At 36.3% G+C, this 27,272-nt stretch overlaps 2 protein-coding genes across 6 annotated transcripts in view; both read left to right on the forward strand.

Moving 5' to 3' along the window:
* The window catches only part of MDH1B (malate dehydrogenase 1B), a 9,089-nt gene extending 7,875 nt beyond the window's left edge, over positions 1 to 1,214 (forward strand). For all 5 annotated transcript variants that reach the window (XM_010713483.2, XM_019617044.1, XM_019617045.1 and 2 more), the window contains one exon: positions 1,092 to 1,214. In XM_010713483.2, coding sequence (XP_010711785.1) covers positions 1,092 to 1,123 — 32 coding nt within the window. In that variant the 3' untranslated portion in view covers positions 1,124 to 1,214. The remainder of the gene's footprint in view (positions 1 to 1,091) is intronic.
* Positions 1,215 to 1,318: 104 nt separating this feature from the next.
* DYTN (dystrotelin) overlaps positions 1,319 to 27,272 on the forward strand; it is a 56,001-nt gene continuing 30,047 nt past the window's right edge. The window contains exons 1-15 of the mRNA XM_031554170.1: positions 1,319 to 3,561; positions 6,110 to 6,156; positions 8,115 to 8,189; positions 9,872 to 10,073; positions 11,911 to 11,996; positions 12,858 to 12,946; positions 13,622 to 13,693; positions 14,036 to 14,199; positions 15,077 to 15,188; positions 17,248 to 17,393; positions 18,999 to 19,167; positions 20,786 to 20,856; positions 22,382 to 22,541; positions 23,786 to 24,269; positions 24,836 to 24,980. Coding sequence (XP_031410030.1) covers positions 6,111 to 6,156; positions 8,115 to 8,189; positions 9,872 to 10,073; positions 11,911 to 11,996; positions 12,858 to 12,946; positions 13,622 to 13,693; positions 14,036 to 14,199; positions 15,077 to 15,188; positions 17,248 to 17,393; positions 18,999 to 19,167; positions 20,786 to 20,856; positions 22,382 to 22,541; positions 23,786 to 24,269; positions 24,836 to 24,978 — 2,019 coding nt within the window. The 5' untranslated portion in view covers positions 1,319 to 3,561; position 6,110 and the 3' untranslated portion in view covers positions 24,979 to 24,980. The remainder of the gene's footprint in view (positions 3,562 to 6,109; positions 6,157 to 8,114; positions 8,190 to 9,871; positions 10,074 to 11,910; positions 11,997 to 12,857; positions 12,947 to 13,621; positions 13,694 to 14,035; positions 14,200 to 15,076; positions 15,189 to 17,247; positions 17,394 to 18,998; positions 19,168 to 20,785; positions 20,857 to 22,381; positions 22,542 to 23,785; positions 24,270 to 24,835; positions 24,981 to 27,272) is intronic.

The following is a 27,272-nucleotide window of genomic DNA, read 5'->3' on the forward strand; positions in this document are numbered from 1 at the left end:
AAAAAAAGAGATTCTTTATTGCTACAAAGAAGGCAATGTCAGATGCCAGTAAGAAGCACTCACATCTGTCACTTCTTCCAATTACAACAGATGAAAGATCTGTTCAAGATCTCTACGTTTTAAATTATTTACCCATTTTGCTTCACTCACTAACAACATGCCAGTTTTATCATTAATTAATTTTACAATACACAATGATACGACAAGTTTCAACTAAAAACCTATCGAGCAACTCCAGTATCCATTGCTAATATTAGGAGCGGTGGGAAGTCTGCAGACTGCATGGTACAGCTATGGCAAAACTCCCTTGAATCTGATCTACTTCTATGCGAATACGATGTTTCTGTGCTTATCCCTAATCTTTTGTATTATCCTTATGTATTCCTTCTAGCTTGCTTAGTTTGGACTATTTTTCATTTCAACGTAACTTCACTGTCTTTATGATCAGGCTCCCAAATCCATACATTTTCCCAGGCTCTCCCTCTGTTCTAGCCATTTCTTTCTACATCCAAATCCTACTGGCCTTTTTCCTAGTTATAGGTTGTTTTTTTTTTTCTGTTTTCCTTTAGAATTCTTTCCAGTACTTTAGTTCCTGCACTTTGCATGTGTTATCTACCTACCCGGTGATCGAATGCATTAAGAGACAGGGTAAATAATGGGGCAGCTATTTGGAGGCTGATGCACAGAGCCCTTAGTGAGCACATCAGCCTTTCTGTTATCCATGCTCGTTTCTCAGAAAAGAACTACCGACACAAGATGATTTTCCTGATAAATGCAGAATTTATTTATTCCTCTAATTGTAATTTTGATTAACCCAGACAGATGATTCCCAGTTAGATAGGAGTGTCCTCCTCTCTGCTGTCTACTTGTGTGGCACTCCTTTTCTAGAGCAGCCCTGTTCCTGTAGCTGTTTTAAATACTTAGCAGTGAGTCACTCCACTGCTGGCAAATAACGGTTTAGTTCTTACTTTTCTGACAGTAGCATCAAGGGCCACAGTATTAAAAAATTATCTAAGCTTATCTCTCTGCAAGTTTAACCTTCTTTGGAAATCAGCAAAAATATGTACTGCTTTTGCTTTTTGTTTTTACAGAGATGGAAGCTTTTCCTACTGGCTCAGTTTAGCAAGAGTTGTCCTCAGGAGAAAATGGTGAAAATTCCCTTGCTAAAACGATGTTTCTATTGTTCAAAAGAGTAAACTACAAAGAAATGCTAAGTGTTGTCATAGCTTTTATTGTGTTGTCTTCATCCAAATCTTGGAAATCAGTAGGTGGAAAATATCTCAAGAGCAGTATAAGTATAAGTCTTAATCTAGAGACAAAGGAAAACGTTCACTCAATTTAATGTGTCTAGAATTTAATTTATGCCCAACTTCTTCAGATGAATGAACTGTTTAGAAAAAAACTCTTTCATGTCTGAAATGTTCATATTAGGATGACTTTCAGCAAAGTTTCACAGAGCAGTGGTTTCATAACTCCAAATTCCTGCCTCTTATGGTGGTTGTAGATTATGATAAACATCTCTAATGTGAGAATGTTTATTCTTAGGCAAGATTGATTTTTAGTGCAACAGTTTAACTGTGTGCATCTTCTTGGTGACAAGATCATTTTTATCTCTGTTATTTTATTTCATTAGTTTCATAGGGACTGCTCATACATTTCAAGTCAGACATACAATTAATTAGGTCCTTGTCTAAAACAGGTTGTTGAGGAACTGCTTTCATTTTCATGTCTTCAGTATGTTAAAGATGGGGACTATGATAAATGAACTATGATTGTACTTGCTAATTTTTTATCAGTTGTGAATGTTAAAAGCAAAATAAAAAGTTTTCTATTCTTTGAATGGGACTCATGCAATTGGAATAACACATTTCTTCTCTTCAAGTGGAGCTTCAAACTCTTAGCAGGGATAGCCTTCATCTTACGCGAGGAAATCAAGAGGAGTTTGTGTTCTTTGCCAGCTGGTGAATGAGGAGTTCATAGAAAAATGAGCTTGGGAAACCTGGCTTTCACAGGGGAGATGGAAATGAGAGTGTCGTTTCTTACACAAAATTTATATGGGAAAAGCAAGGTTTCACTGGTACAAGTATCTTCATGGGGAAGTTCACATGGAAGTTGTAGAGGCAGGAGTTGTAGGAAGTCTTGAAGTAGGGGGCTAGCAATCATTAATTTCATATGGAAACGGTCTCCAGAGAATTAATTTCTAGAACTGTATGCATAGAAAATTGGTTGAATCTCTAGGAGAATCTGGAGCTGGGTGTCTTGGGAGACTATAGGAGAGAAGGATGCTATCAGTAGTTTTTACAAACTACACTTGATTTGTTTCTTATTCTAAGACAGGAACTTCTGTAAAATATATTTAAATTTATGTTTTTCTATATGGAGTATGATCTTGTAGTCTTTTTAATATTTGAATTCTTTTACTCTCCTGTCGAGATAACAGTTCAAACTACGCATTTCAAGCACAAAGAAAGCACAGCTGTTAATGAGAAATATATTGCAGAAATGTTTTGTTTCTATGCAGACTTACTGGGCTTCTGAGTTACTGCCTGAGAACCATGAAGAATTTCACCTCGGTGTTTTAGAGGAGAATGAGAAAACAATGTCTTGGACATCTCTTATATCCAAAATTACTCTAAATAATAGTTATGAACTAATTTGCAGTAACTAATTAGTGGCCTGTGAGGAAATTCAGATCTTTACTCAGGGAAACATAACAGAATAGCAACTAAAGTTTCTTGTCTTTTCCTTAGGGCTGTATGAAAGAATAAAAATAATAGGAAAGGTAAAATATGACAATATATTCAAAGTTGATTGTATTGATTGTATCATGTTAGACCTAGTCATATATTGACAAATGTGGGTTTTCTGTAAGTAGTAACTAATTGCTTGTGCATGTTTTCTCAGAAGTTACTGCTGGGGCTGTGTATGCAGGGTATTCATAGCTTTGATGAATACTATATTGAGAAATGTGTTCTACAGTGAGAAACATGACAATTGCCCTTCAGATAAATGGATATATCTAAAAAATGTTTTATATATTCTCCATATTTGGATCTGTTGCAGTGTGTAAGCTTTCTGTGTAATTGGAACATTCCTTATTGTAGGACACTAACACTAGGGCTTACTCTTTTTTCTTGTGTTGTTGCACCGTTACAGCCCTTTTGCTGCCTTAGTGTTCCAGCTTCCACCTTTTCTTTCCTCTCTATAGCAACACTGTTTCTCAGCAACTGGGAGACGCTTTGCAGAGACCCCTCAGTTGAAAAACATTGCACTCCAATGATAAGAAAAATTGGCTTTGAAACAAAGATCAAAGAAGTTTTATCTTGAATTATTGAAGATATTTATTACTAATTAATTAGTGTTTTCTGTTTTGACTGCTTAGACAATTACCTGATGCTTTGATCTGGGCTGTTGCTAGGCATTTGTTGAGAACAGCATTCATTTAAAAGCAAAACCTTTAGAACTGTGTCTTGAAGTCAACTTCTAAGTGCTACAAAACTACTGGACTTCTCTGAAGGTGTTTTCTGACCTATGGGCTTTTAGCAGCTAGCTGAGATAAAGGTAAGTGCTGTTACTCTATTTACAAGGAGATGGTAATTTCAGCCTTTGAACACAACATGGAATGTTTTCACCCTTTTAAGGAAACAGAAGTAATTGTACTTTATTTTATACATATTTAAAATGTTGCTCATACATTGTCTGACTGATTTCAAAAGAAGGAAGGCTTCTGTGATCAAGTCAATTGATCTGTTGAGAGATTTCTGCTTTACTTGATCTGATTTGTCTTTTTCTGTATTTTAACTTAATTGTACATTATGTTTAAAAGTGCATTTTATTTGCTAAAGAACGTATTCTGAGAATCTGTATAGACATACAAAATACATATAGGTGGTTAAAGCCTGTTAAATTTCTTGCACTTTATACTAGGGTGCCAGAATAAGGCTACTGTCGTTCTGCACTTAACAATAGTTGAGTTAGTGGGATTAGAATTTATAATTATAAAACTTATTTTCTGTACATTTGTAACTAACTTTGTAATTCTTTTTTGTTTTATGGAATTGCTCTTAATTATTAGTAAAGGGCACATACATCCAAAAACACTGGCTGAAATAGCTATCAGTGACCATTATTAATTCAGATGTGATGTTTTAGTAGACGGATGATCTTTTTCCTTCATATTGTATTCATTATGAGGTAGATACGCAAACAGTGGAGTAGATCCCACTCATTTCAGCAGAACAGTCCTAGTGCAGTCAGGAGCTGGCCTGTCTGACATTATGATGTTGCATCAAGACCACTAGTTGAGTAAAACACTTAAGCACGTACTTAACTTTGATACCTTCCTTGAGGACCACAGTACAAATGTATAATGTATTTATTCGTATGAGTAATTTATAGGGTAAGCATTTCACTGTACTGGATGGAGAGCTCGTTATCCTACCTAAGTATCAAGTGCTAATATATTATGCACACTGTTAAACTCAGTGAAGCCAATGGAGCTGTTCTTATTAGAGTGAGTAAACTGAATTCTAAGATAGGTGAGTTTAGCCTGTGCATTTTTATATTCATCTTCTTGTTTTGTTTTACATACCTTTGGTAGAGAGACAAAAGGAGGAAAAAAGAGGCAAGTTATGTTTTTGTACATCTGCCATTTATCAAACGTAGAGTTTAAGTTGCTACATGTGGCTTATGTTTAATTCACTGCTTAGGATCTTCTGATTTCAGTGATTTCCATAAATTGATTTTTCTGTCAAAGTATGCGGAGACATACTGCGCCCGTTTAGGAGTAATTGCATAAGCAAAGTTACATGCCTATGTAAATGTTGGGCAGAACTGCAATCTTGCAGAACTCAAGGTTGAATTCAAGCTGTAAACCTTGCTAAGGGAAGAAAACAGTGATGCTGAAAAAGGAACAGTGGTGTTTCTTTCAAAGAGGATCTTCAATAAAAATGGAGGCATTGTACTCTATAATGAGGAAGTAATAAAAGCAAGTCTGAATCCCATTATTTTAAATATTTATGGGTTATTTAGAAACTGAAACACAAAGTTGCAACTTCTACCGATTATGATGCTGAACAATATATTTATGATAGATTAAATAATTATAGATAAATGAATTTTTATGCTTCATAATTGGCCAATATTCTATCATGCTTCTGGCAAATGATCAATGACTCACTGCAAAAATGTCAAGAAATGTCGAGCAGTGAAAGCTTGGGGAAGTTTTGTTTTAATATCGAATTTATTGTTTAGGCTTCAGATAGTTTTCAATTATTTAATTTTTATTTCTACTGAGTTTCCATTTCTTTTCTACTGTAATCCATATAAATAAATATATATATATGTGTGTGTGTGTGTGTGTGTGTGTACCCTTTGGTAAATAAATAAATATCTTTGGTAACTTACGCCTGTTACACCTAGTGTTTTTCAACTGTAGTATTAGCCGACAGTTTCTATACCAAATTCAAATTTATATTATTATATTCAAAAATGTAATGTAGTTTAAAGTACTAAAGACATAAGTTCTGACAGTAGAATTTGTTTCTGTTATCATCAGTGACACAATTACTTTCGCATTAAGGGATATGTTAGGGAGCAGATTCATGCTTAAGCTTCCTTTTTCATTTCCTTCTGAGGTCAAAGAAGGAATACTGTCAGCTAACCTGAACACTTTGGTTTGAAAATTTTAGAGTATAGACTTGCAAGCAATTGCAATCACTGAATCTTGACAGCAGTCTGGTGTAAAGGTATACTGTAACTATCTTGAAATTATACGGTGTGGACTATGTGGTAATCTTATATGTAAACACTGGACTCCTGAATAGTCAAAGATCTCATTTCCTGTTCTTCAACTGCTTTCTGAACAGTTTTCTCCTTCATGCAGTTTTGCAGTTAATACAGTTGCCCCTACTTTATCCCAGGCAGAGATCGTGCAAATTTCTGGTGTTTCTCCACACCTGACATCAAATCTACTGTGTTGTTTTATATAATTCTGTTTAATTTCATCTATGAAACACATTCAGTAATTTTTTCAGATTGTTAGGTTTGATTGGAATGGTTCAATATGCCTCAGTAATGTGATTTTCCACTTTGATTTGTTTCCTTATAGAATGTCTAATCCCATCTGCCCACTTAAAATGAATCCAGACTTGCAGGGTAAGGATTTTTCTCATTTCTTACCAACTTCTCTCAAAAGATATTTCTCTATCTGTTTACAAGGAAACTACCAAATTGTAATGAAGTACACAATTCTCAGAATCTCTGTGCTACAAAACTTAACTGACAAATTACACAGTTGTCTTGCCATGCCTGCTTTTACATCTGTCATGGCACCTTCCCTGCCATTACCACCTTGATTCATGGAATGATCAAGCATGCAAGGGTTATGTTTCCAAATTTACAACATAAATCTTTTTTCACGTGTTCTAGAATAGGCATGAAGGATGGCTATACACACCCATTTTAAGTATAAAACTGTAGATGATGTTTCATCTGCTACGCAGCCAGTAGTGCACAATACAAAACTGAAAGTAACCAGCTGAAGATGTCCTATACATGTAGGAATTCTTTTGTCAGCATCTCAACATAAGGCATTTATGGGTCTTGAGGTAAAATTTGACTCTCTGCAGAATGATTGCATGCTGCTTTTCTGCCCAAGGGGAAAGTATGAGAAATATGTTTAATTGTTCTGTCTTGCCAAGTAGTCTCTCATAAATAATTAGCCTGATATATTTTATACATATATATTAATTTTTATTTATTTATTTATTTATGCTGTTGACTTGTATGCTCATGCAAGTGAACTATTGCTTGACTGGCACAAAATGCCTTACTATGATACTAGATATTGCCTACCAGAATGAATTTGAACAACAGATGTAGTGAAAACAAGTTTATTGCAAATGGCTGTTAAAACAGATTTTCCCTATTTAGAAAGCCATCTTGTGTGTGGAAAGTATTTAAGATGGATTCTGTATATGTTTCTAATGTTTCTAAGTAAGAAAATAAACATTTGGGACTTACTGATTAGTCCACTGAAAACCGTGGGAATCAGAATTTCTTTCAAAAAACCTTTGGATCACATTACTAAGAAAGAGAACTGATACTGCATGGAAGTAAAAGCTCATTTTTCACATTGTATGACATGCTACTCTAGATCTTGAAATAGTACCATGAAACATAATGTGACAAGAGCAGAAGTAGACAGATGGTATGGCAGATAGGTCTTATTTCTATCTGCTGCATCTGGGAACCAGCAGAGCCCATAATTTGCTGACTATTAACATTAGTCTGGAACATTTGTGTGGAACCATTGCACACCGATTGGCCCATTTCCATACTGAACAGATAGAGAGTTAAATGAATTATTTCTGCCTGCCCGGTTATGTGTATTATTTGTTGCTTATGCTATTGTGATCAAGACCCTTTTTTTTTTTTTTTTTTTTTGTCGAGTGGCTCTAGATATGTGTAAAGTAGCAGGCATAAGTCAAGTTCTGAAACCCTTACTTTCCACACAGAAAATTATGCTTTAGTGATGTGAAATGGATGACTTGAAATAATGTAAGGGCATAGGATTTAGTTGAGAAACTTGAGTGAAATTACTAAGCAGAGATGTCAAAAGCTAGTTGCCCTGGTAAACTGCTTATCTTATGAGACAATTCCAGATGTTGGTCTTGGCAGAAAATTTGTTTAGTGCTTGGAAAAAAGGGCATCCAGAACAATAACTCTGCTGTACAGACTGACAAACTGTTCCAAGCAGAAAAGCATCTCTACTCTGACCAAGAATGTGTTTTGCCTAGAAGTATTGTTTCAGTATGATCTTACCTAAAAGTACACATACTGCATATCCATTTTTCAGTGACTTAATTCCTGAAGAAGCAGGTGTGCTTTGACTGTTAAATACAATTTTTCTGACTCATCATGCCACTGGCAGTAAGACTATTTTCCTCACAAAGCTATGGGAAAAATAAAGAATGCTTTCATTTTTGTCAAAATTTGTCAGAATTTTCCTTGAAAAAAGTGTGGTGGGTTTTGACCAAGTCAAAATTAGGTTCAGGGGGTTTTGTTTGTTTGTTTGTTTGTTTTTAATTACCTACTCTATTATTTTTTTTCAGAGGCTTTCAATGACATTCAGAGCTCCGTCTACAGAACAGCCTTAAAACTACGCTCACTACAAAGTCTGTGCCAGTGTTAGTAGATGAAGAAAATTATTTGCTTTTACGGGAAGAGGAATGTGTAAAAATTCTGTGTTGCTGTCACCATGAGTTATTACATTACTTTCCTCTCTCATCTTCCACCTGAAGAATTCAGAGTGCATTATAAACGCTTAAGAGCTAGATAGTTCTTTGTATACAGATCAGTCTTCTCCTTGTTTGAATATACATTGGAACATATTAATAAATTCTAAATGCATGAGAGAACTAAGATGTTATTTCTATCTACATTGTTATATAGACATCTCTGGCAATTAATTAATCTTTATATATTATCTGTAGGAGTTGAGTTATTGGAAGTAATCATAGATAATCAAAAATGTGTATACAGGCACTAGAAGAATTAATGAGAATTACTATACTACAACATTATAAATATTATAATGTGCATATATTATAATGTTACAAGTATTAATGAGAAATATTATAAGTATTAATGAGAACAAACCAAAATATGACAGGCAGAAAACCCCAGCCTAGCATTCATTCTCCCTGCATTTGAAGTAATAACTCTGTGCAAGCAAATGGAACAAAGCCAGGGGCACCTAGCTTGATTTGAAATAACTGGATCTAAATTCCATATTGAGATAGAATACATGGAAATCTTGAATTTTCCAATGTAATAACTACATTTTTAACAACAGATTGTTAACAAGTCAAATGTTTAGGGGAATGTCAAAAGACGTCTAGTTTGTTGGTTGTGGCCATGTGTATTTGAATATGCTCTTCTGTGAACGAATATGGCTGGATTTCAGCCCTGGCATACTAAATCTGCCTGCTGCTGCTGTCACAGCATGGAGGTACTAACTCACAGAGGCACGGTTTTCATTAGCTCTATTGCTTAGACCTCCATTTTGCCTCAGCATTCATAGAAACTACTCCACTTACCTTCTTCCTTTAACACTGGTGACCAGAATTGCACACAGATGGAGCTTCACCACTGTCTAGCACTGATACTTTCAGTCTTCACTGGAAAGACAATTGGTGACATATTTTAGGGTCTTCTCTCATTCTTCAGCAGCCGTATTGTTTTGAGAGTGATGAGAGATGAATACATGCATATACTCCAATCATTCATTATTGATTCTAATTAATCATGCTTCTGTTGTACTGGATGTGCCCTTTAAGCAGTCATAGCTCATTCTTCCCACTGGATATTAGTTATGATACATTTTATAGTATAACATATTAGCAGCTTTCTTGGCCAAAGTATTTGATTTCTCTTTGCATCTGGAATGAGAAGAAACCCCACTCCAAAGTACACATTGATTCCACAGTCCTAACGGAACTTTATTTTGAAATACAAAATGGTGCATAAATTTGTAGTCTCTGTTTCTACATATACAATGAAATGTAGGTCTACAGTTTAGTTGCATGTAGTTCATTATGTTATTTTCCTTCCCCTCCTAACTATTCCAAATCATCTCCAGAAAATCTTAATTGAGCTGTTCTACACTTATAGCCTCACAAGATGTGCTTGTATCCCTAAACCCAGCAAGACCTTTCCCTGTTTATTTCTTTTTTGTGTCACATACTGTGTTAAACTTAATTGTCTAGACTTAATTAAAGTAGGTACTTCTAATTAAAAAAGAGAAGTCCAACTTCCACTCAAGAGAAAGCAGGAATCCTCATTTGTTTCTTCTTTTGTTTTCCCACAGTGGATTTGATCAATGTTTCTCTGGTTCAGCACATTGTATCAAGTGAGCAGAGACAGAGGGAAAAAGACATTTCTCTGAAAGTGCAGCAGCTCTCTGGAATGCTGAAGGAGCTGTTTGAAAGAGCAAGGTTAGAAAAGCCAGGCCAGGTAGATCCAAGAGCTGCCGAATTCACATTGAGCCTGCTAGAAGCCATGTATGACAGGTGAGAGAGAGCACAAATATAAATCCATCACAAAGTACTGCTAGATCAATTCTATTTCTACCATTCTTATGTCACTTCTGTATTAAACTCTTCCATGATGATGGTATTTTCTTTAAGTTGTGCACAATGTATTTCAGATACGGGAAGGTGGAGCACAAAACATTAGCAGAGAAACGGTAGTAAGATAATTCCAAGAAGTCCAGATGTCTGCCTGCGTATACTAGCTTCTTCTGTGAACATCAATGTACAAAAGAGACACTCTTCACTTGACAGCCAAGGTTTTTTTGGTACATTTCTGAATAAAAATCCATATTTGCCTTTGTATATGCACAGGTAAAGACTTTACCAGCCGCTTCCCATTATTCATTTTTCTTCAGCTTATTCACAAACAATATGGATTAATTCATTAGAATCTTAGAATTGCTCAGGTTGGAAAAGATCTTCAGAATCATCAAGTCCAACCAGAACCTAACCATGCTACCCTAACTCTAACAACCTTTCACTAATTCATGTCCCTGAACACCACATCCAAATAGTTTTAAAACACATTCAGGGATGGTGACTCAACCACCTCCCTGGGGAGCCTATTCCATTGCTTAACAAGCCTTTCTGTAAAGAAGTTTTTCCAGATATCAAACTTAAATTAATCTCAGGATTGGTTCATTACTGTATCAGATTTAAAATAAAAGGCTTAGTTCATTGTTGAATTTACTCACCACAGATGAAATTAATTCCCTCTTTCATCGGAGCAAAGCTTTTTACTGAGAATGTGAGTAAAATATTGGTATTCTACAGGATTCCGTGTTGAATTACTATTAATCATATGATTACTACTATTTAAGATCCCATGTTATTATTTTTTTTGTACTTCCAACATCAATGAAGTCTAAGAATAAACAGATGTATTTCAAAGCAGAGCTAAAAACATCAAGTGTATTTTGTAATTTTCTTGTTCTAAGTACACCTCAGGAAAACCATTTAGAAGAATCTCCTTAACAGGACTATCTTGGTCTTTTTTTCTGTTTTGCAAGGATGGTATATTACTTTCTTTATGCTGTAATATCTTTTTATAAATTTGCTTTCACAAGTTTCTTTTGTTTTCACAAGCTGCATAGATAGGATAGAAAATGCATTTTGTAATTTTCTTCAAAACATGTTTTCTCTTTGCTGTTCTCTGCTTTCCATTACCTATTGAAAGTAATTCAAGGCAAGAACATACAAGTGCTCTGCCATGTCTGTGTGGTTGTTTAATTGCATGCTTACATAAACTTTTATAAGGGTTTTTGGTTGTATACTTCATGAGATTTGAAAATAATTGTCACAAAAGTGTTCTTGTAAGTTTCATTAAACAACAATGTCTGGTGAATATTCTATGCATGTTCTATTTGAATTGCAGTGAAATTAAAGGAAGTTAATCCAAGAGGTAGGTGCAGGGGTGTGTCTGGGGCTGCAGTGAGGTTACCTGATGATATAGTAGAAAAAACAGATTGTAGTCCTGCTTTCTCATCCATACTTGGGAAGGCCTTCTACAAGTAAAGAGGGTGATTAATTAATTAATTACTTTTAGGATGAGTATTATAAGAATAATGTTATGTTTTAATTAGAATGTGAGATCTTGTAAGGAGATACTGTATTTTTGTTTTAAGATTGAATGGTATCTTGAATGTTTTAGTCATGTTCAGTCACAAAGAGTCCTAGACATAAAATATCACTACAGTGCTACATTTGCTGTGAATATGAATGTTAAAGTTATCTTACAGCATAACTATTTTTTTCTTTAGAGGTTCCATGTTTTGTGTTCTTGGTATATGTAATGTATTTGATTTTGTTTTTCTAGATCTGGAACAGGTTATATCAAAACTAGATCTGCTGCAGCTGCCCTAATTGCCCTTTCAGGAGACACTCTACTTGCTAAATACAAAGGTGGGAAATGTACAGTTTTATATATTGTGTAAAATACTGAATGTTGAGAAAATAACTGTTTTCTTGTTGTTTTTTTTTTGTTTGTTTTAATTTAAAAGACTGTAAATCTGATGCAGCAAGTAAATTATGTTGTAGGAAAAGGCTGATGCAGAAAAGTACTTTCTCATCAGCGTTCATATTCATCTCTGCAAAATGGTTAAAGCTCAGTAATGAAGGCCAAGTTCTGTTTGCCTAGCAGAAAAGAACAGAAACCCTTTGTTTTAAATTTCACTAGAGCTGAAAACAAATGTATATATTTGATCCAGGAAGTCATTAGGGATCTTTTAAATATTAGACAAGAACTGCTTAAAGAAGTATAAAAGATAAAGTTAGCCCAGTGCATAGAGTAGCACAAAGGCTTCCACCTGAATTAAATGCTCAAAATGGAGAACAAGTAAACTGCAAGAGGCATATTGGCTGCATACTCTCCCATTGCTTATTCATTTTCTTTCAATTGCATTTTCTTTCAAATTACTTATAATTGACAATTCACAATTTAAATAGGATATATTTAACTATGTTTCTTACAACCATGAAAATGAGCTTCATGTTTCCTCCATCTTTCCAGTCTTAACTTTTAAGGATAAGAGATTGCTTTAATTTCATTCTTAATTTGCTTTTCTCCACTTTCTCTTTTCCCTGTTGGGGTAAGCATAGTCAGCAGTCACTGAGTGCTTGCTAGGTTTGAGAATTAAAGGAGAGTTGTTTTCAGAGGTTTACTTGATACTTTGTAATAATCATGCAGATATTTTGAGAATAAGTAACTAGAAGGCTCCTCAAGCTCTGCTAGGACTCTAGTTTCCTTTCTCTGGTTGTTTTCAGCTTTCTTTGAGTTTTATGCTGTTCCTGATGGGAAGAAGGCCTTGATTACCCGTAGTGCTCTGAGAAGCCTGCTAACAGACTTGAATCAGGTAATGCTGCTGCAGTGCTTTTAGGTAACAAGTCTCACAGGAGGAATTCTAATCCAAAAGAAGAACATATATTGTTGATACTTTTTATGTTTGATTATATTATGGGACTGATGTCAGCAGGGCACCTTGTGGGCTTAGAGATCTATCATGCAAGGTAGGCAAAATAATCAAATTCTCTAGCTATTCTTAGTCTAAATAATGTCTGACATCGGTATCTGTGTGTTCATTTTGCCTGAGCTTAAAGGTTCTGGGAACAACTGCATGCAGCAGTTCCTAAAGCAATTTCTATCTTCAGATGCTTGCAGTCACTAGAATAGCTTGCAATTGCAGAATAATGCCTTAGCATACAAGTATTGCCAGCTGAACTGGTGCTAAAAATGGGGTCTTAAAATGACTCCTGAGGTTCAAACCTACTGTCCTTCAGTATTCTAATGTGGCAACGAAGTATATCGATCCATTAGAATAAGTGAGCTGGAAGCAAAGCATTCTGACGCATGTTGAACCCTGAAATTGTGCACTGATGGTATGAATCTGAACAGCTTTTCTTGAGAAGAGTATGTCAAATGGAATTTATATAGGCTCTTCGCCACCGGTGTGCTGTCACCATCTCAGCTGGGCATGATGGGAACATCTGTTTTTTATTGAAGTGTTTCTAAGCCTTTCTTCTCAATGCAGATCCCAGCCGTTGTAGGAGAAGGCTGCACTTTGTCTTGTGTGGAAATTGCTACTCACAGCTGTTTCCATGGGGTGAGTGAAATTCAGATGTCCTGGGAAATTATTTTGATTGTTGATGATAAATTAAGATTGGAAGTGTATCACCGTGTGACATATACCATATATACTTTTAAGAAGCAGGGTTGTTTGTCATTCTCACAATATAGAGGGAGTGATATCTATAGAAAAGATGCTCGGTAAGATACTACCAAAGACTTGCATGTATTCTAAACCTTTTAAACCCAGTAGCATTTTATATGAATGAAAAAATGCCTGCTAGCAGAGTCCACCATACAAACTTTTATTAACAACTGTAGATGAGACATTAGTTCTTTTCAAGTAAATGGCTGACCTTGAAACGTGTATTTTTTCCAGGTTCTGAATTCAGGAATTGTTGAAGAAAAATTCCTGTCTTGGCTGAGATCAGGACCTGCTCTTCTACAATGGCTCCCTACATGTTACAGATTATCAGCCACGGAAATGGTTTCTCACCGCGTTAGATGTAGAGTCTGCAAGACTTTCCCCATTATAGGCCTCAGGTATGTCAGTAACTACTGTAATCTATAGTATCCATGTAGAAAGTTCTTGCTATTGTGTTTGCATACTCTGCAGGCTTAAATTACTATATTAAGCAATAGACATTGAACATAACAAATCAGATGTGGGAAAGAGAGGACTATCCCAGGCTCCAGTCTGGCTCAGGCTTCCATCCTGTTTCACTTTATTTCACTGGCACAAGGATTATTGTGGACACTTACGGAAAGTAAACTTGCAGATCAGTGGTAAAGCCACAAATTGAGCTTATGTATCTCATATTGTAGTTCTTTTTCCCATGATCATTTGGGCATATTAATTGTCTAGTTAAGATAGCCATCTTACAACCTTATTCATCTAGGTAAAAATGCCTCCTGATAAAAAAATAGACCTTGGACCAGATTGCATAGAGCAGCATTTTACTGTTACTGTCTTCTCACTAACAGTAAGTTTAGAGGGTTTGTGTTTGTTTTTTTTGAATTTTTGTGAAGTTATACATTATATATATATTATATGTCAATAGTGTAGTAACATTAAAGTTCAATGAGACCAGCAGATAGAGGTAACCTATAAGAAACATGTGAAGATGTCACTGCATTTTCAAAAATGATACTAGAGCAACTGTGGTGATTTTTTTTGACTGAATTTCATTGCAGCAAATTAATAATACCAAAAATCATGACTGAGTTCTGGAGATTATTCCATTGTCATGTGGACAAAATAATGCTTGCTATTCAGAAAATGCTGGTGAAAATCTTTATTCTAACTTAGGTGCTTCTCTGCATTTCAGAATGCAGGATATGAATTTCTAGTAGTCAAGCTCACTTATAGCAAGTTCTCAGTTGCAAGGAAGTAACTTAATCCTTTTGTTTACTTTCACAGGTATCGCTGTCTGAAGTGCCTGAATTTTGACCTTTGCCAGGTCTGCTTTTTCACTGGCCGTCTCAGCAAACCACATAAGAGTTCACATCCTGTTGTGGAATACTGTGTGCAGGTAGAGTCCTACTCCCCTGTTCTCGTTCTTTATGTGGGCAATTTGACAATACACTCTCGAGCTAAACTGATTATAAAATTATGTATGTTTCAGCCATGCTACCCATGAGGCATTAGGATTCATTTATCTGAGAACAGTGAGTCAGGGAAAAGAAAAAAAGGAGACTTCTAACTTAAGAAATATTCTGTTCTGAAATAACTGAATAGAGACATGAAATGTCAGACTGCAAGTCCTCTTCCCAGGGAGATGTTTGGTTAATATCTTCATTTAAAATAATATAGAGATGTTCATTCCTCCAAATATCCTTCCTTATGCTCCATGAGAAAACAGAACAATCAAATGACAACTTACCTCCTCATGCAGAGATTTCTATTAGGGACATTCAATTGAATGTGAATGGGGAATGCATGGGAAGGTGTGAATGTCAGAACATGAGAAGGAAGAGCAGAAGGGATGTGTCCAAGTCAGGAGATGATGCAACCTAGATTAGTTGGTCAGCAAGCTCATAGCCCTTCCATACACACAGCTTCTCAGGATGCTCAGATTAGGAAAATAAAAAAAAATCTGAAACAAAGGACAAAGCCATTTGAAAATAATAACATGAAGGTAAAGAACAAGACTTGTGGCTGTAAAACATCCAAGGAGACAGAAGATAGCAAATAAATCCTCATGACCCACAGAACTGAGCAAAGGTGGAGAGACGAAAGATCACGACTGTGAGTTCCTAAAGGAATTAAAGGCGCATCCAAAAAACAACACAGTGCAAGTAACCCAGGAGTCTGAATGAGAAATGGCGTCTCTTTTCCTCCGCGTCAGTGTAAGTCATTGTAGTCATACCATGTGGATACATACATCTTGGTATGTGAATGCTGGAGAGACCACCTGAACACATGTACAGTTGTACTTTTGAGTTAGTGAGTTAGTGCGAGTGAGTGAAATCAATTTTGGTTTAAAATCAAGTCCTCTTTCTCTCTTATAATGCATGACATTAAGTTTTCCTATGTTGTTGCTGCAGTATTGCAACTGAATAGCTGTACTCAAGTTATGTAGAATGGGGTGTGTTGGAACGGACCTTTAAGATCTGGTTCTAACCCCCCTGCTATAGGCAGGGACACCTCCCTGTAGACCAGGTTGCTCAAAACCCCATCCAGCCTGGCCTTGAATGCTTCCAGGGAGGGGGCATCCACAACCTCTCTGTGCAACCTGTTTCAATGTCTCACCACTCTCACAGTAAAGAATTTCTTCCTAATATCTCATCCAAATCAACCCTCTTCCATTTTTTCTTTCTTCTCTTTTTGTGAAACATGTAAGAATTGCTAGTGAGCCCTTTTTCCCATACATTCTACTTTTAGCAGTCCTCGATCAATTACATTTTTACTTTGTCTTTACCAGGATGTGGGATGCTGAGATAGATTTAAAGTGTCAGCACTGTTTTTCTTTACTGTGCTGACACCTTGTGGTAATATTACCATTGAGAAATGACTGGGATGCATGCTGTATGTTTTCTTGTTTTCCTGTTCAGTCTGTTAAGCCTTTCCCAATATTCTGCACCAGTCATTTTCTGGGAAAGAATTGATTGGTGTCCTGCCATAATATAGTTGTGGAGCATAGCTGTTTTACCTGACGCTGCTGTGACAACTGCAAGCATGGTTTTCACTGTGCTGTATGAGGAGGATGTGAAACACTGAAGGCTGTATACATTAACACTTCATACCAATTTAAAAATTACTTTTTTTCTATTGTTCAAAAGAGAACTTATGAACTAATTGGACAGAATTCTTGTTGTGCATTTGCAAAAACACTGCATTAAACATTTCCAGGCTGCTTTGGTTTGGCCCAGGCAGGATATTTCACTTACAGAAAAGAATTTGAGCTGATCTTGCCTGTGGTCCTGCATCATCATCCTCTTCAGCTCCAAGCTCCACATCTCAGACAGCAGTCATGAAACGTCTTCAACTGTTGAATAGCTGGAAATTTGTCTTGCCTTTGCCTTGGGCTATGCCTACTTTTGGGCAATTTGAAAATTCACTCCCTTCTCTGTTATCACTTATCCCAACAGATGTCAGCAAAGGCAAATGCAAAGCACTTTCTCTGCACTGTCAGAAACAACCTGTTTCAGGACTGCTGCAGAAGAAAGGAGGCTCAGGAAAGGAAGGTTCTGGAGATAATGGAGGAGAGGCATTTCCCTACTCACAAAAAGAGTCGGTGAGTTTCTGTTTTCAATAAATTTTTTTTCTCTGAATAAAGTGTCAGGCTGTAGGATATTGCTTGACTGTGTTCTTTAAGTAAGTGACTTTGTTATGACAGACTGTGTCATGATTTTTCCATAAAAAATTGAAAACATAAATGGGAAACTGCTGCACATTGTTCTGTTGCTTAACCATGATTACCATGCTGACAACCTAATGACCAGTTGTCTTAAAAGATACAACGTGCTTGTGTCTTCCTTCCCTCCTTCCCTATGTCATCTCTTTCTTTCCATGCCATATCTAATGCTCAGACTAAGGTCAAGCATTTGCAAATATTTAGTACCTGTCATGGAAAAACCGCATGGATTTTAAGCACCTCCTCTGTGACAAATTCATTGGAAATTAAGTGAATACTTCCTGCATGTGACCCACAGTGCTTTCACTGTGTAGCATTCTACTCGAGTCCCACTGAATAGCAGTTCTGTGGGATTACTCACTGTTGAGAGTAGCTGATTTTTTGCATTACGATTCCAGTTCTTTTAGGTCAGTTTCATTTTGCCTGCTTTTAGTTAATGTATAAATTCATTACTATATTTCCACAGATTGCAGTAGTTAATGATGAGCACTGGAAGTTGTTTTATGGTTTTCTGTGTAGTTACTCCTTTGCTCCAGGATTTTGGTTGATACTTAAATTTAGAAACTGAAGAGAACAATTATATGAGATAAGCACACAGACTTAGGAAAGCTGAAAAACCTTTCTTGTTGTGTAAAGACCTAGTAACTCTTAACATCTCGTGTTCTGCAAATGAGAGTGAGAACAAAACAAAGAAAAAAGCATCACTCCTCTCTAAAAGAGTTATAATAAAATAATTTCATCTTTGTGGGAAGAAAGAGAAAGATCTGGTTATAAAACTACACTATAGTGCTTGGTAAATATTAGAAACTGTTTATTTTATTTTCGCTACGATCAATGGATGATGGTTACAATGATTGTAATAAAGAATATTATTTCAATGCTTGTTCTTCAGAACGTGGTGAAATGCAAACCATTTTCCATTGTTTATATATCCCCACTTTTTCTCAACAGTCATGCATTTCTTCATTCTTGGATATCATTTAATCCTTCTGTGAGCAATCAAGATTTCTCTGTGATTCTCAAGTGTTTTTTTTCTTACCTTATGCTTGGATAGCATTTAGTGAAAAAGAAGCAGTTGAGGGTGTCATTTTATAGGTGTCACTGTGTGGCTGATAGGTATCTGGGCTTTTCCAGAATAACCAGCACAACAGGATGTCTGGCCCTTTGCTATCTTTTTATCATTGAATTTCCCAAAATATTTAGTTAATGTGAAAAGGAGAAGGAGCAAATTGCTCTGATGTTAAATGGAAGGAGAGAAGAATCTGATGTTGAGGTTCTGTTAAAAGATTAGAATTTGTTTTAAGAAATTTCATTCTTTCAGCCAAAATCTGCCAGTGGGCATAGCCAGACCATACCTCTTTCTTAGTCAATAGTGCAGGTGTTTGTTTGCCCTCAGTACTTTAGTTTCATCTTGATCCTTCAGGGTACCAAAACCATATAAAGCTTGATCTTTTCTCTACTCAGTATTTCTTTGTTGGTATACAGTCCCCCAGCAGAACTCAGTGCCTCACCATTCCCTAGCCATGAAAACCTGTCTCTCCCAGTGAACAACCCTATTCCGGAATCACCCAAGTTTATATCCAAAAACAGAACTGTGCTGCACAAGAATGACAATAACAGCAAGATACTGAAGCAAGGCAAGACAAAAATTCAGGTTAGTGAGACATCAAAGTGCAATAGAATTAAAGCTTGGAAGAAGACCTATCATGTTAACTATGTAATTGATGTCTAATTATGAATGCAAAAGATATGTAATGAACAGCTTCACCTTTCTGTGAAGAATGGGGGAACTGAAAACTCAGTGAACAAAATTAGTCATTAACTCCTTGACTTCCGTGACTTTTGGTAGCGTTTGTAGGAATATTTGCTTTGTTAACTTTTTTCTTTTCAAATTGTCTTAGAGCAGCATGTTAAAGACTGGTTAATACTAGAACCCTCTCTCTACTGTGACAGCAAAAAATGCCATCATAACCACACACTGCAAGCATCAAGTAAAGACCTTCTTTGTCACTATAGCAATATAAGAGGACAGTATGGGCTCTTTTTAAGGATTAAGTAGTGTCCACTTCAACTGGAATAGCTCATGCATAAAAGCTTTCCGCCAATCTGTTTCCAGGTTCCCTGCACAGAAACAAACTAGAGGAGTGGAAAGGATAGTGTAAATAAAAATAAGTACATAGCAGTTCTGTGTTTCTATATTCATTTGAGAGGTTCATAGTTCTGCCCTTACCTGGAAAATATGGAACACTGGGTTGTGTTCAAATCAGTTTGTGTCATCTACTCATTCTCTTCTTCCCAAAGCCAAGAGTGCAGTAACTGCGAACTACCCTGCATGTGTCAGGTCACTCCCTTGGCTGCTAGTCCTGTGCTTGTCCTTTTGAAGTAAGACTGTCTTTTAGGTCTCTGCCCAGCATGAGATATAATGCCAGCAAGCACATATCTGCAGGAGCAATTGTGAGCAGATAATGCTTAGGCATGTCATTTTGATGGTTCATACTTGTCGTTTCAGAAGACACTGAGACACAACTATAGTGGTACTCTGTCAAATGCAATTACTGTCTTGTTGAATTTTCCCTTAGGTGGAATTCTTTTGGAGTATTTTAATACTGATTTCTAACAGTAGTGCAGATTGCTTAAAAAGATGCAGACTGTAAGTCCTATGCAAAGTAACTTTTAAAATTGTCCATAAGCTTGAAGGTCCTAGGGTCCCAGCTATGGGTCTCAAAATAACCTGGTTGCCCAGGTTCCAGCCCAGCTCATGTCATACCTCTAAAGCATCTTATTTGGAAAACCTTTGTCTCCATGACTTCTGGAACTACTGTTCTGCATGGCCCAGAGGCTACTACATGCACCCAAAGCCCAGAAGTTTCTCCCTTCTACATCCAGTCTGTCTTCCTACATTTCTTTGTCCCAAAGCAGCTGTGTGACTTGGGAGAGACTGTTCCCAAATCAGAATATTTCATTTTTCAGGATTTTCAAAGAATTAGGTTTTGTTCTGATTGGAGAGAAAACATATTCTGAAACACTCAGAAAGTGTCATATAACAAAGAATTCTAGCCTATATTGAGCAAATCTTTCAGTCCATTTTAACAGCCGTTACAAATACATTAATGATTTGTTCGGTGCAATCAGTTAACTAAGAAGGTAGCTAGTAAATCCATAAAACAGGTCAAATCCCCCAATTGCCATGCCTGTTTATAATAATTCGCAAATAAAATAAAATTTTATTGCTGATAACTTATGAACAGATATTTTTCTCTTTTATATTTTAGGCAATTGCATCTTTTGAAGCAGATGTGTTAAAAATGCATGATTCCATCAGGAGTATTCACAATAAGAGCAGGTAGGTAAAAGCAGTATTTCAATGACCAACGACTTCTGGGCAATTGTTGTGGTTTAATGTGTTAGATGGCTCAGTAGCACACAAATGTTCACTCACTTCCCCTCACCCTCAGTGGAATGGAGGAGAGAATCAGAAAAAATACAAAACTTGTAGAAAACTCATTGAAATAAAGACAGTAATACAGGACAAAAAGGAAGGAGAAATAATAATAGTGTACAAAAAAAAAAAGATGCACAGTGCAACAGCTCGCTGCCTCCTAAGTCCAAAACACAGCACCATACCAGCTAGTAAGAAGAAAATTAACTCTATCCCAGCCAAAACCAGGACAACAATACAGTGAATGATTTTGAAATTTTAAATAATTCCTCTCAAGTGAGGATGAATGAAAAAACTCAGTGACAAAAGTTGCAAGTGAAGATCACTGGAAAAACAGTTTCAGGCAAAGAAAAACCCTTTGACCTAAAGCTTGTCATAACTGGGTGAATGAATTACATTGCACGTGGGAAGCTTTTTGTTATTATTTGTGGACCAGCTTACAAAGTTTATGTCTGCTCATAGAACTGAACTCTGAGGTAGTTCAAGGCAGTCATTAGTTTACAGTAAAGGCCCATTAAATGCTTTAATAGTGGACCAAACTGTAATATTAAATTTGAAGTGATCTAACTTGTCCCATTCTGACAAACTGTGCATGATTTCAGTAAAGCTGATGTTGCTGTTGTCTGTGTAAGCCAATAGATGCACACAAAAAAGCGAATCAGATAAACTTCTGGATGTAACTAAATGAGACAGATAACTGTTCTGGCAGGGTAATATTTGACAGTTGGCTTATTACTGCATCATTAACCAGTTTTTCTCTCTGTCTTCACCTCAGCCGTGGGAAAGGCAGAATTGTATTTCTGCCCAGACTTCTTAGAGAGATCCCACCTCTAGACCACAGATATGGGTAGTAGTTTTAACATGCTGTGCTCCGTGTAGGTAATTTCTAAATCTTCCCTGTGTGTGAGAGAGTGAAGCTTCTAATCACGAAAGTCTCAGTATCATTTCAAGGGAAAGTGGCCTGCACAGGGACTATTGGTATTGTTAGACAAGCTTTACAGAATGCCAGGAGCAAGAAAGGATTCAATTAGAGAGGGAAAGGCTGCTTTTTTTCTAATGATGCCTAGAGCAAAAGGATGCAAATCTTTTGCAGATCAGAGATTTGCCTTAAGAATTGCCAGAAAAGTTTGTTCCTAGACAGAGGGACTGCTCTTTGTATTGCAGCTGTCTTTATGGGAGTGATAAACCCCAAGATGCAAGTCTCTGTCCTGACTGCACTTCCACTCAGCTTGCATCTTTCCCCCAGTACATTCCTGTTCTTGATAAGTCTGCGTATACAGCCCAGTTCCTGAAATGCTGTCATCTCAGCCAGAAGCTCAACTGTCAAATAGAAGAAACTGCTCTACAGTGTTTGCTCTTTTCCATGATTGGAAATATGTGTGTGTGTAATGGATCTAGAAATGTTCCCACACTCCTGTCTCCCTGAAAGGTACACAAAGAAGCAGTTGAATAAATGGAAGCACAAAATGCAATTTCTTCATAACTGCCTGGAGGACAAAAGCTTCAAAATAGAGGCAGAACTCCTACGCCTGAGAGCGACCCATGGAAACCTGCAAATGGAGCTGTGTAAAATGAAGCAAGAAATAAAGGTATAGTGATAAAATTAATGAAGAATCTTCTCAGCTACAGACAATTATTGAACACTAACAACTACTTTTCTTGCAGACCACTTCCCTTGAGTCTATTTCATGCATTCTCTGTTTATCTGCTCAGTCAGCTCCAGTTTTTATCTTCATAGAGAGCAGATAGGCTCTTTGTGGCAGGGATTTTCTTCTTATTCTAAATATATTTAGCACTTAGTACAGATAGACGTGTCTGGGATGTTTAGATAATATTGCAGTGAAGATAATGAGAAAGAATTCCGATAAGAGTGGGAAAATGGTTCTCAGTGGAAGTATTAGATATTTCATTGCAGTTGTTCCTTTAGAGAGGAATGCTATATAGGCACAGAATAAATAAAATTTTGTTCTATCATTCCTAATTGTTGTCATGTACTGGGATGTAATGCAGACCTCCTAGAGAAAATACTTTTTTTTCTTTTCAGTTATATTAACTCTTGTTCATTTGAACTATCTCTGAGGTTCTGAAGAGATTCTGTGTTATAGGGAACTCATACATATTTTACACTACACCATTTTGTGGCATTTTCTGCCATGCTACTTTTAGAGTGTTTTTCAGGTCAAACATATAGGAATACAAGACACATCTGCAGTGCACAGCTTTATGGCACCTGCACATGGAGTCCAGTATGACCTGGCATGTCACCAAACTGCGTGCTGTGACGCTGTCCTGTCCACAACATGCAGGATTGACTGCACAATTGCAGTTAGGTGCCCAGTGTATGCACAGTTACTTCAGTGCTCATGCTATAATGGTGTTTGCCATCCTCATGCAGTATAGAATATTACAAATAGATTTGTGGCAGCAAAGCTAGCCTGGTTTTGGAATTGTGTATATTGGTGGTTGTGAGGTGTTTGATAAGTGCTTAATTTGCATATATGTTTTTTCCCCTAGTTTAATTCTTTTAGATTGACTTCCTGCAAATTTAATCTTTAGAACATTATTATCCTCAATTTTCAATGGCATTAAAGCATATGTCCTCAGATTGGAATTGTGGGGAAAAATGGCACATAGATTTATCCAAACTCAAAGTTTTATTTCACTGCAGGCAAATAACTTTATTTGTAAAAATTATTGGTTAAAGTACACCAGAAATTATATATGTATATATTATTTTGTCTCAAAATGAATTTTCCCACCTATTTTAGTACTACCAACATACAAAAACAACAATTATTTTCATTATATATTTTCTATGTTTTTTCTACCGTAGACAATCTTACAGTCAACAGCACATCCTTCATTTTCACTATGTCAGACTACAATGTCAAGAGATCAGCATGTTCTTCAGGAAAGCAAAATGCAGGGTGGGTTAAATCCTGTTCAAATAAAACCCATTTCCAGAACAAGTTCAGATTGGAAAGCTTTGAATCACCTCAACTCTGCAAATAGAATACAGGTTTTAGAGTCACTTGAGGCTCCTGCTACAGTGGACTTCATGTTCTCAGAAGACCCGGTGAAATCAGTGACCTTGCAGAGTGACAGAGTTTTTATGGGACAGTTCAGAAAAATAGAAGATAATCAAACATATCTGCCTGAATTGATGGAAAACTATGACGGTGGCATCATAAGGAATACAGCTCTTACTCCTGCTGCAATACAGATACCATCTGATAAGGAGGAGTTCTGTGGTGAAGTGGACCTGCAGCAGCTAGTGATGAAATTGATGGATGCATTGTCTCTTCAAGCCCAACCAGGTACAAGTTCTTTTAGTTATATAGACACTATCTTCTCACCTTCATCCAATTTGCTCTATAAATCACTCATAGTCATTTAACTCTCAGAGGAAACTCGGAATCTTGCCCTTGCCATTATAAAAGTACTGCATTGCTGTAAGGTGCAGTATAGGTATATTGTAAGGTGCAGAACTCGCTCCTTTAAGGTAGACTATAGCCCCTAATGCTTGAGTAATTTAAAACAAGCATGTGAGAAGAAGTCAGTCTCTGCAGTCAATTGAGGAGCAAACTCATACTGATGAGGTGCACTGGAGGTCTTTTCTGTTGTCAACTAATGCTCTGACACAGTAATTCTTACTCTAGTCCTAGGCAAACTTTCAGCAGTACAAAATGCTTTTGTAATCAATAGTCTTACTACAGCAAAACTTTGTTCAACACTCATTATGATAATGAGGTTGTAATGAGGAGAGTGACAGAAAAAGCTGCTGCTTATACAGAATTGTCTTATATTAGAGATTTATGAAGAATATTTTAGAGTTCTGGCAGCAACCAAGTTTTCTGAAAGACCTGTTCTTCTGTTTTTTCAGATCAACAGTCAACCTTGAAGCAGCATTTCTTCTCTACAGCTGAATGTGTTTGCACATCCTTCTCTGATCTCATCAACCAGGTAACTGCCAGCTTGGAAGTGACAGAAAATGGCATTCACCTTACAGCTCCACTGAACTATTGAAGGTAATTAAAGCCATGTCACACTCTTTAAAGTATCTCAGATGTTACACTGTAGTAACCAAGCCTAACAGATTTCTGCATTTAACAATTTCACCAGGAACCATAAATAGTGTTAGAGAATAACATTTCTTATCCATTCATTGTTTCTAGTTTCTGTACAGTAGATACAGGGGCAACTGATTAAAATGAGTATAACATCACTAATGCTGCCTTGGCTTTCACAACTGTCCTGTCCTGTACTCTCTTTCTGTACTCTCTTTTCATTGCTATATAACTGATAATTAATTGTGTTTCAGGAACATTTTTTTTCTTATAAAAATGGCTTGATACATGTGGTTTCAGTGATATATTGTCTGTCAAGACTTTTTTTTTTCTTAGTCTAACTGGAAGGAATAAATTCTTTACTGTGAGACATCTCAGGACTCAACAGTCACATTATTCCAAATTGAAAAATACATATTTAAAGGAAAAAAAAAAGTTTAGAACATTTAAGGGAATTTGGTTGCTCTAGATGAACTGTTCAATCCAACTATGGATTGATAAATATGTATTTATATTAGTATAGAACAGTTAATAAGAATGCAATGTCTAATATAAAATGGTTAATAAGAATGTAATGTTACCTACAGCATTAAAATGTGTGAGAAGTCATTTCTAATTGGTTGCTAGCACTGTATGAATCTAAAACTTCCAGAATATTAAAGATACATACAAAGCCTGCACTTACACATTTAGGAGTACATCTGCCTATGTAAGTAAACATACAAATACTGCGTGGAAGTTTGGAAGTAGACGATTGGCTAATGGTAGTAGATTGCACCTGTTGACGTAAACGACAAGGAATTTATTAAGCCTCGGCAACAAGTAGGCTGGGGTTTGAAGAGAAACGAATAGATCATACAAAAGAAATACTGCTTTGGCCCATTCATAATATAGTCTAGGTTAATTTATTATAGTGGTGAGTAAATGAAAGCCTTGAAAAGAATTTAGTTCATTCTTAGGAGAAAAATAATAGGTGCTCATTGCTTTTCTTTCATTGCTTCTTGTTGGCTACTTGTTTTTACAGCAGTACAACACGAGTGATTTCAGTGAGATACACTGGTATAATCTGTAATGATGGGAGTGTCATAATTGCATATTGTTTTATTAACAGCCATTCTGCAGGCTAAGATAATGGGTGAAGATAGGACATGCTAAAGATCTGAACGTTATTATCAGGTGTTTTCCTCCTTTGAACTGCTAACTATTTATCAAGTTACCATATGAACTGATGGCAAATTTACTAAGTGTGATTCTTCAGCCCATTTCTTTCCTCTTAGTTTTTGATGTGTCTTGCTTTAATTACTTGATAGGAATTGTGTTGTATCCCTTCAGGGTGACAGATACAAGGAAAACGTTTTTTTCTGATAGTACATGGAAGTATTTTAAAGATCTGTGCTCAAAACCAGTCATGGTTCAAGAACAATTTGCATGTTTTTAAGGATTTTAGTTGAGTAACTTGAAATATACCAGCTCACCAAGAGAGAAAAGACTCCTAATTTTTATAGGAATTAGTTTGTGGTGACTAAGAAAACAAATTGAGTTTGGGAAAAAAGAAAAAGGGGGGGGGAAATTGCATATTCTGAAACTTAGTTTCATGTATGATGAAACACTTGAGACTAATGTCTCAATGAAAAACGCTAAAAGTGTAGTGCTGAAGATTTGCACAGCGGACCACTTAATTTTCCACATATTTCCTTATCGTCTTTTTTTCACAATGTGTCATAATCTCGAAGATACAGGAGTTGCCTAGAAAATGGCTAAAAATCTCGTTTCTGTTCATAACAACTCAGCTACTTTCTTGAAAGACCTGATACTGTGGCTGGTAGTGATGGTGTTGAATGTTCCTGTTTTTTTTCTCGTAGTTTTAGTCACCAAAAGCCTTAAGTACATACAACACAAACATCCAAGAATTACAGCAACAAATAATGGTATGCAACTATAGCTAACAGATTGTCTCTAGCAAATGAAGAGTAAAGAGGATGGAAGGTAAATAAACTAACTGACAAAGAAAGACTCCAGAAAGGAGGAAACAAATAGCAGAGAGTTTGCTAGGAAGTGCATACCTCTGTATTCTCGCATAAACAGATAAGTAGCTTTTCCAATATACCTGTGCCAGGAGATGCAAACAACAATCCAAACAGCATAGCTGGCTATTATGAGAAGATATACAGCAATTACTGACAAGGCTTTAAATACTCTTCAGAGCAGGTGAATATGAATCAAAATCAGTTGACAAATACTAGTTTGGTCAGA

Source organism: Meleagris gallopavo, chromosome 7, assembly GCF_000146605.3.
Source record: "Meleagris gallopavo isolate NT-WF06-2002-E0010 breed Aviagen turkey brand Nicholas breeding stock chromosome 7, Turkey_5.1, whole genome shotgun sequence".
Lineage (NCBI taxonomy): Eukaryota > Metazoa > Chordata > Aves > Galliformes > Phasianidae > Meleagris > Meleagris gallopavo.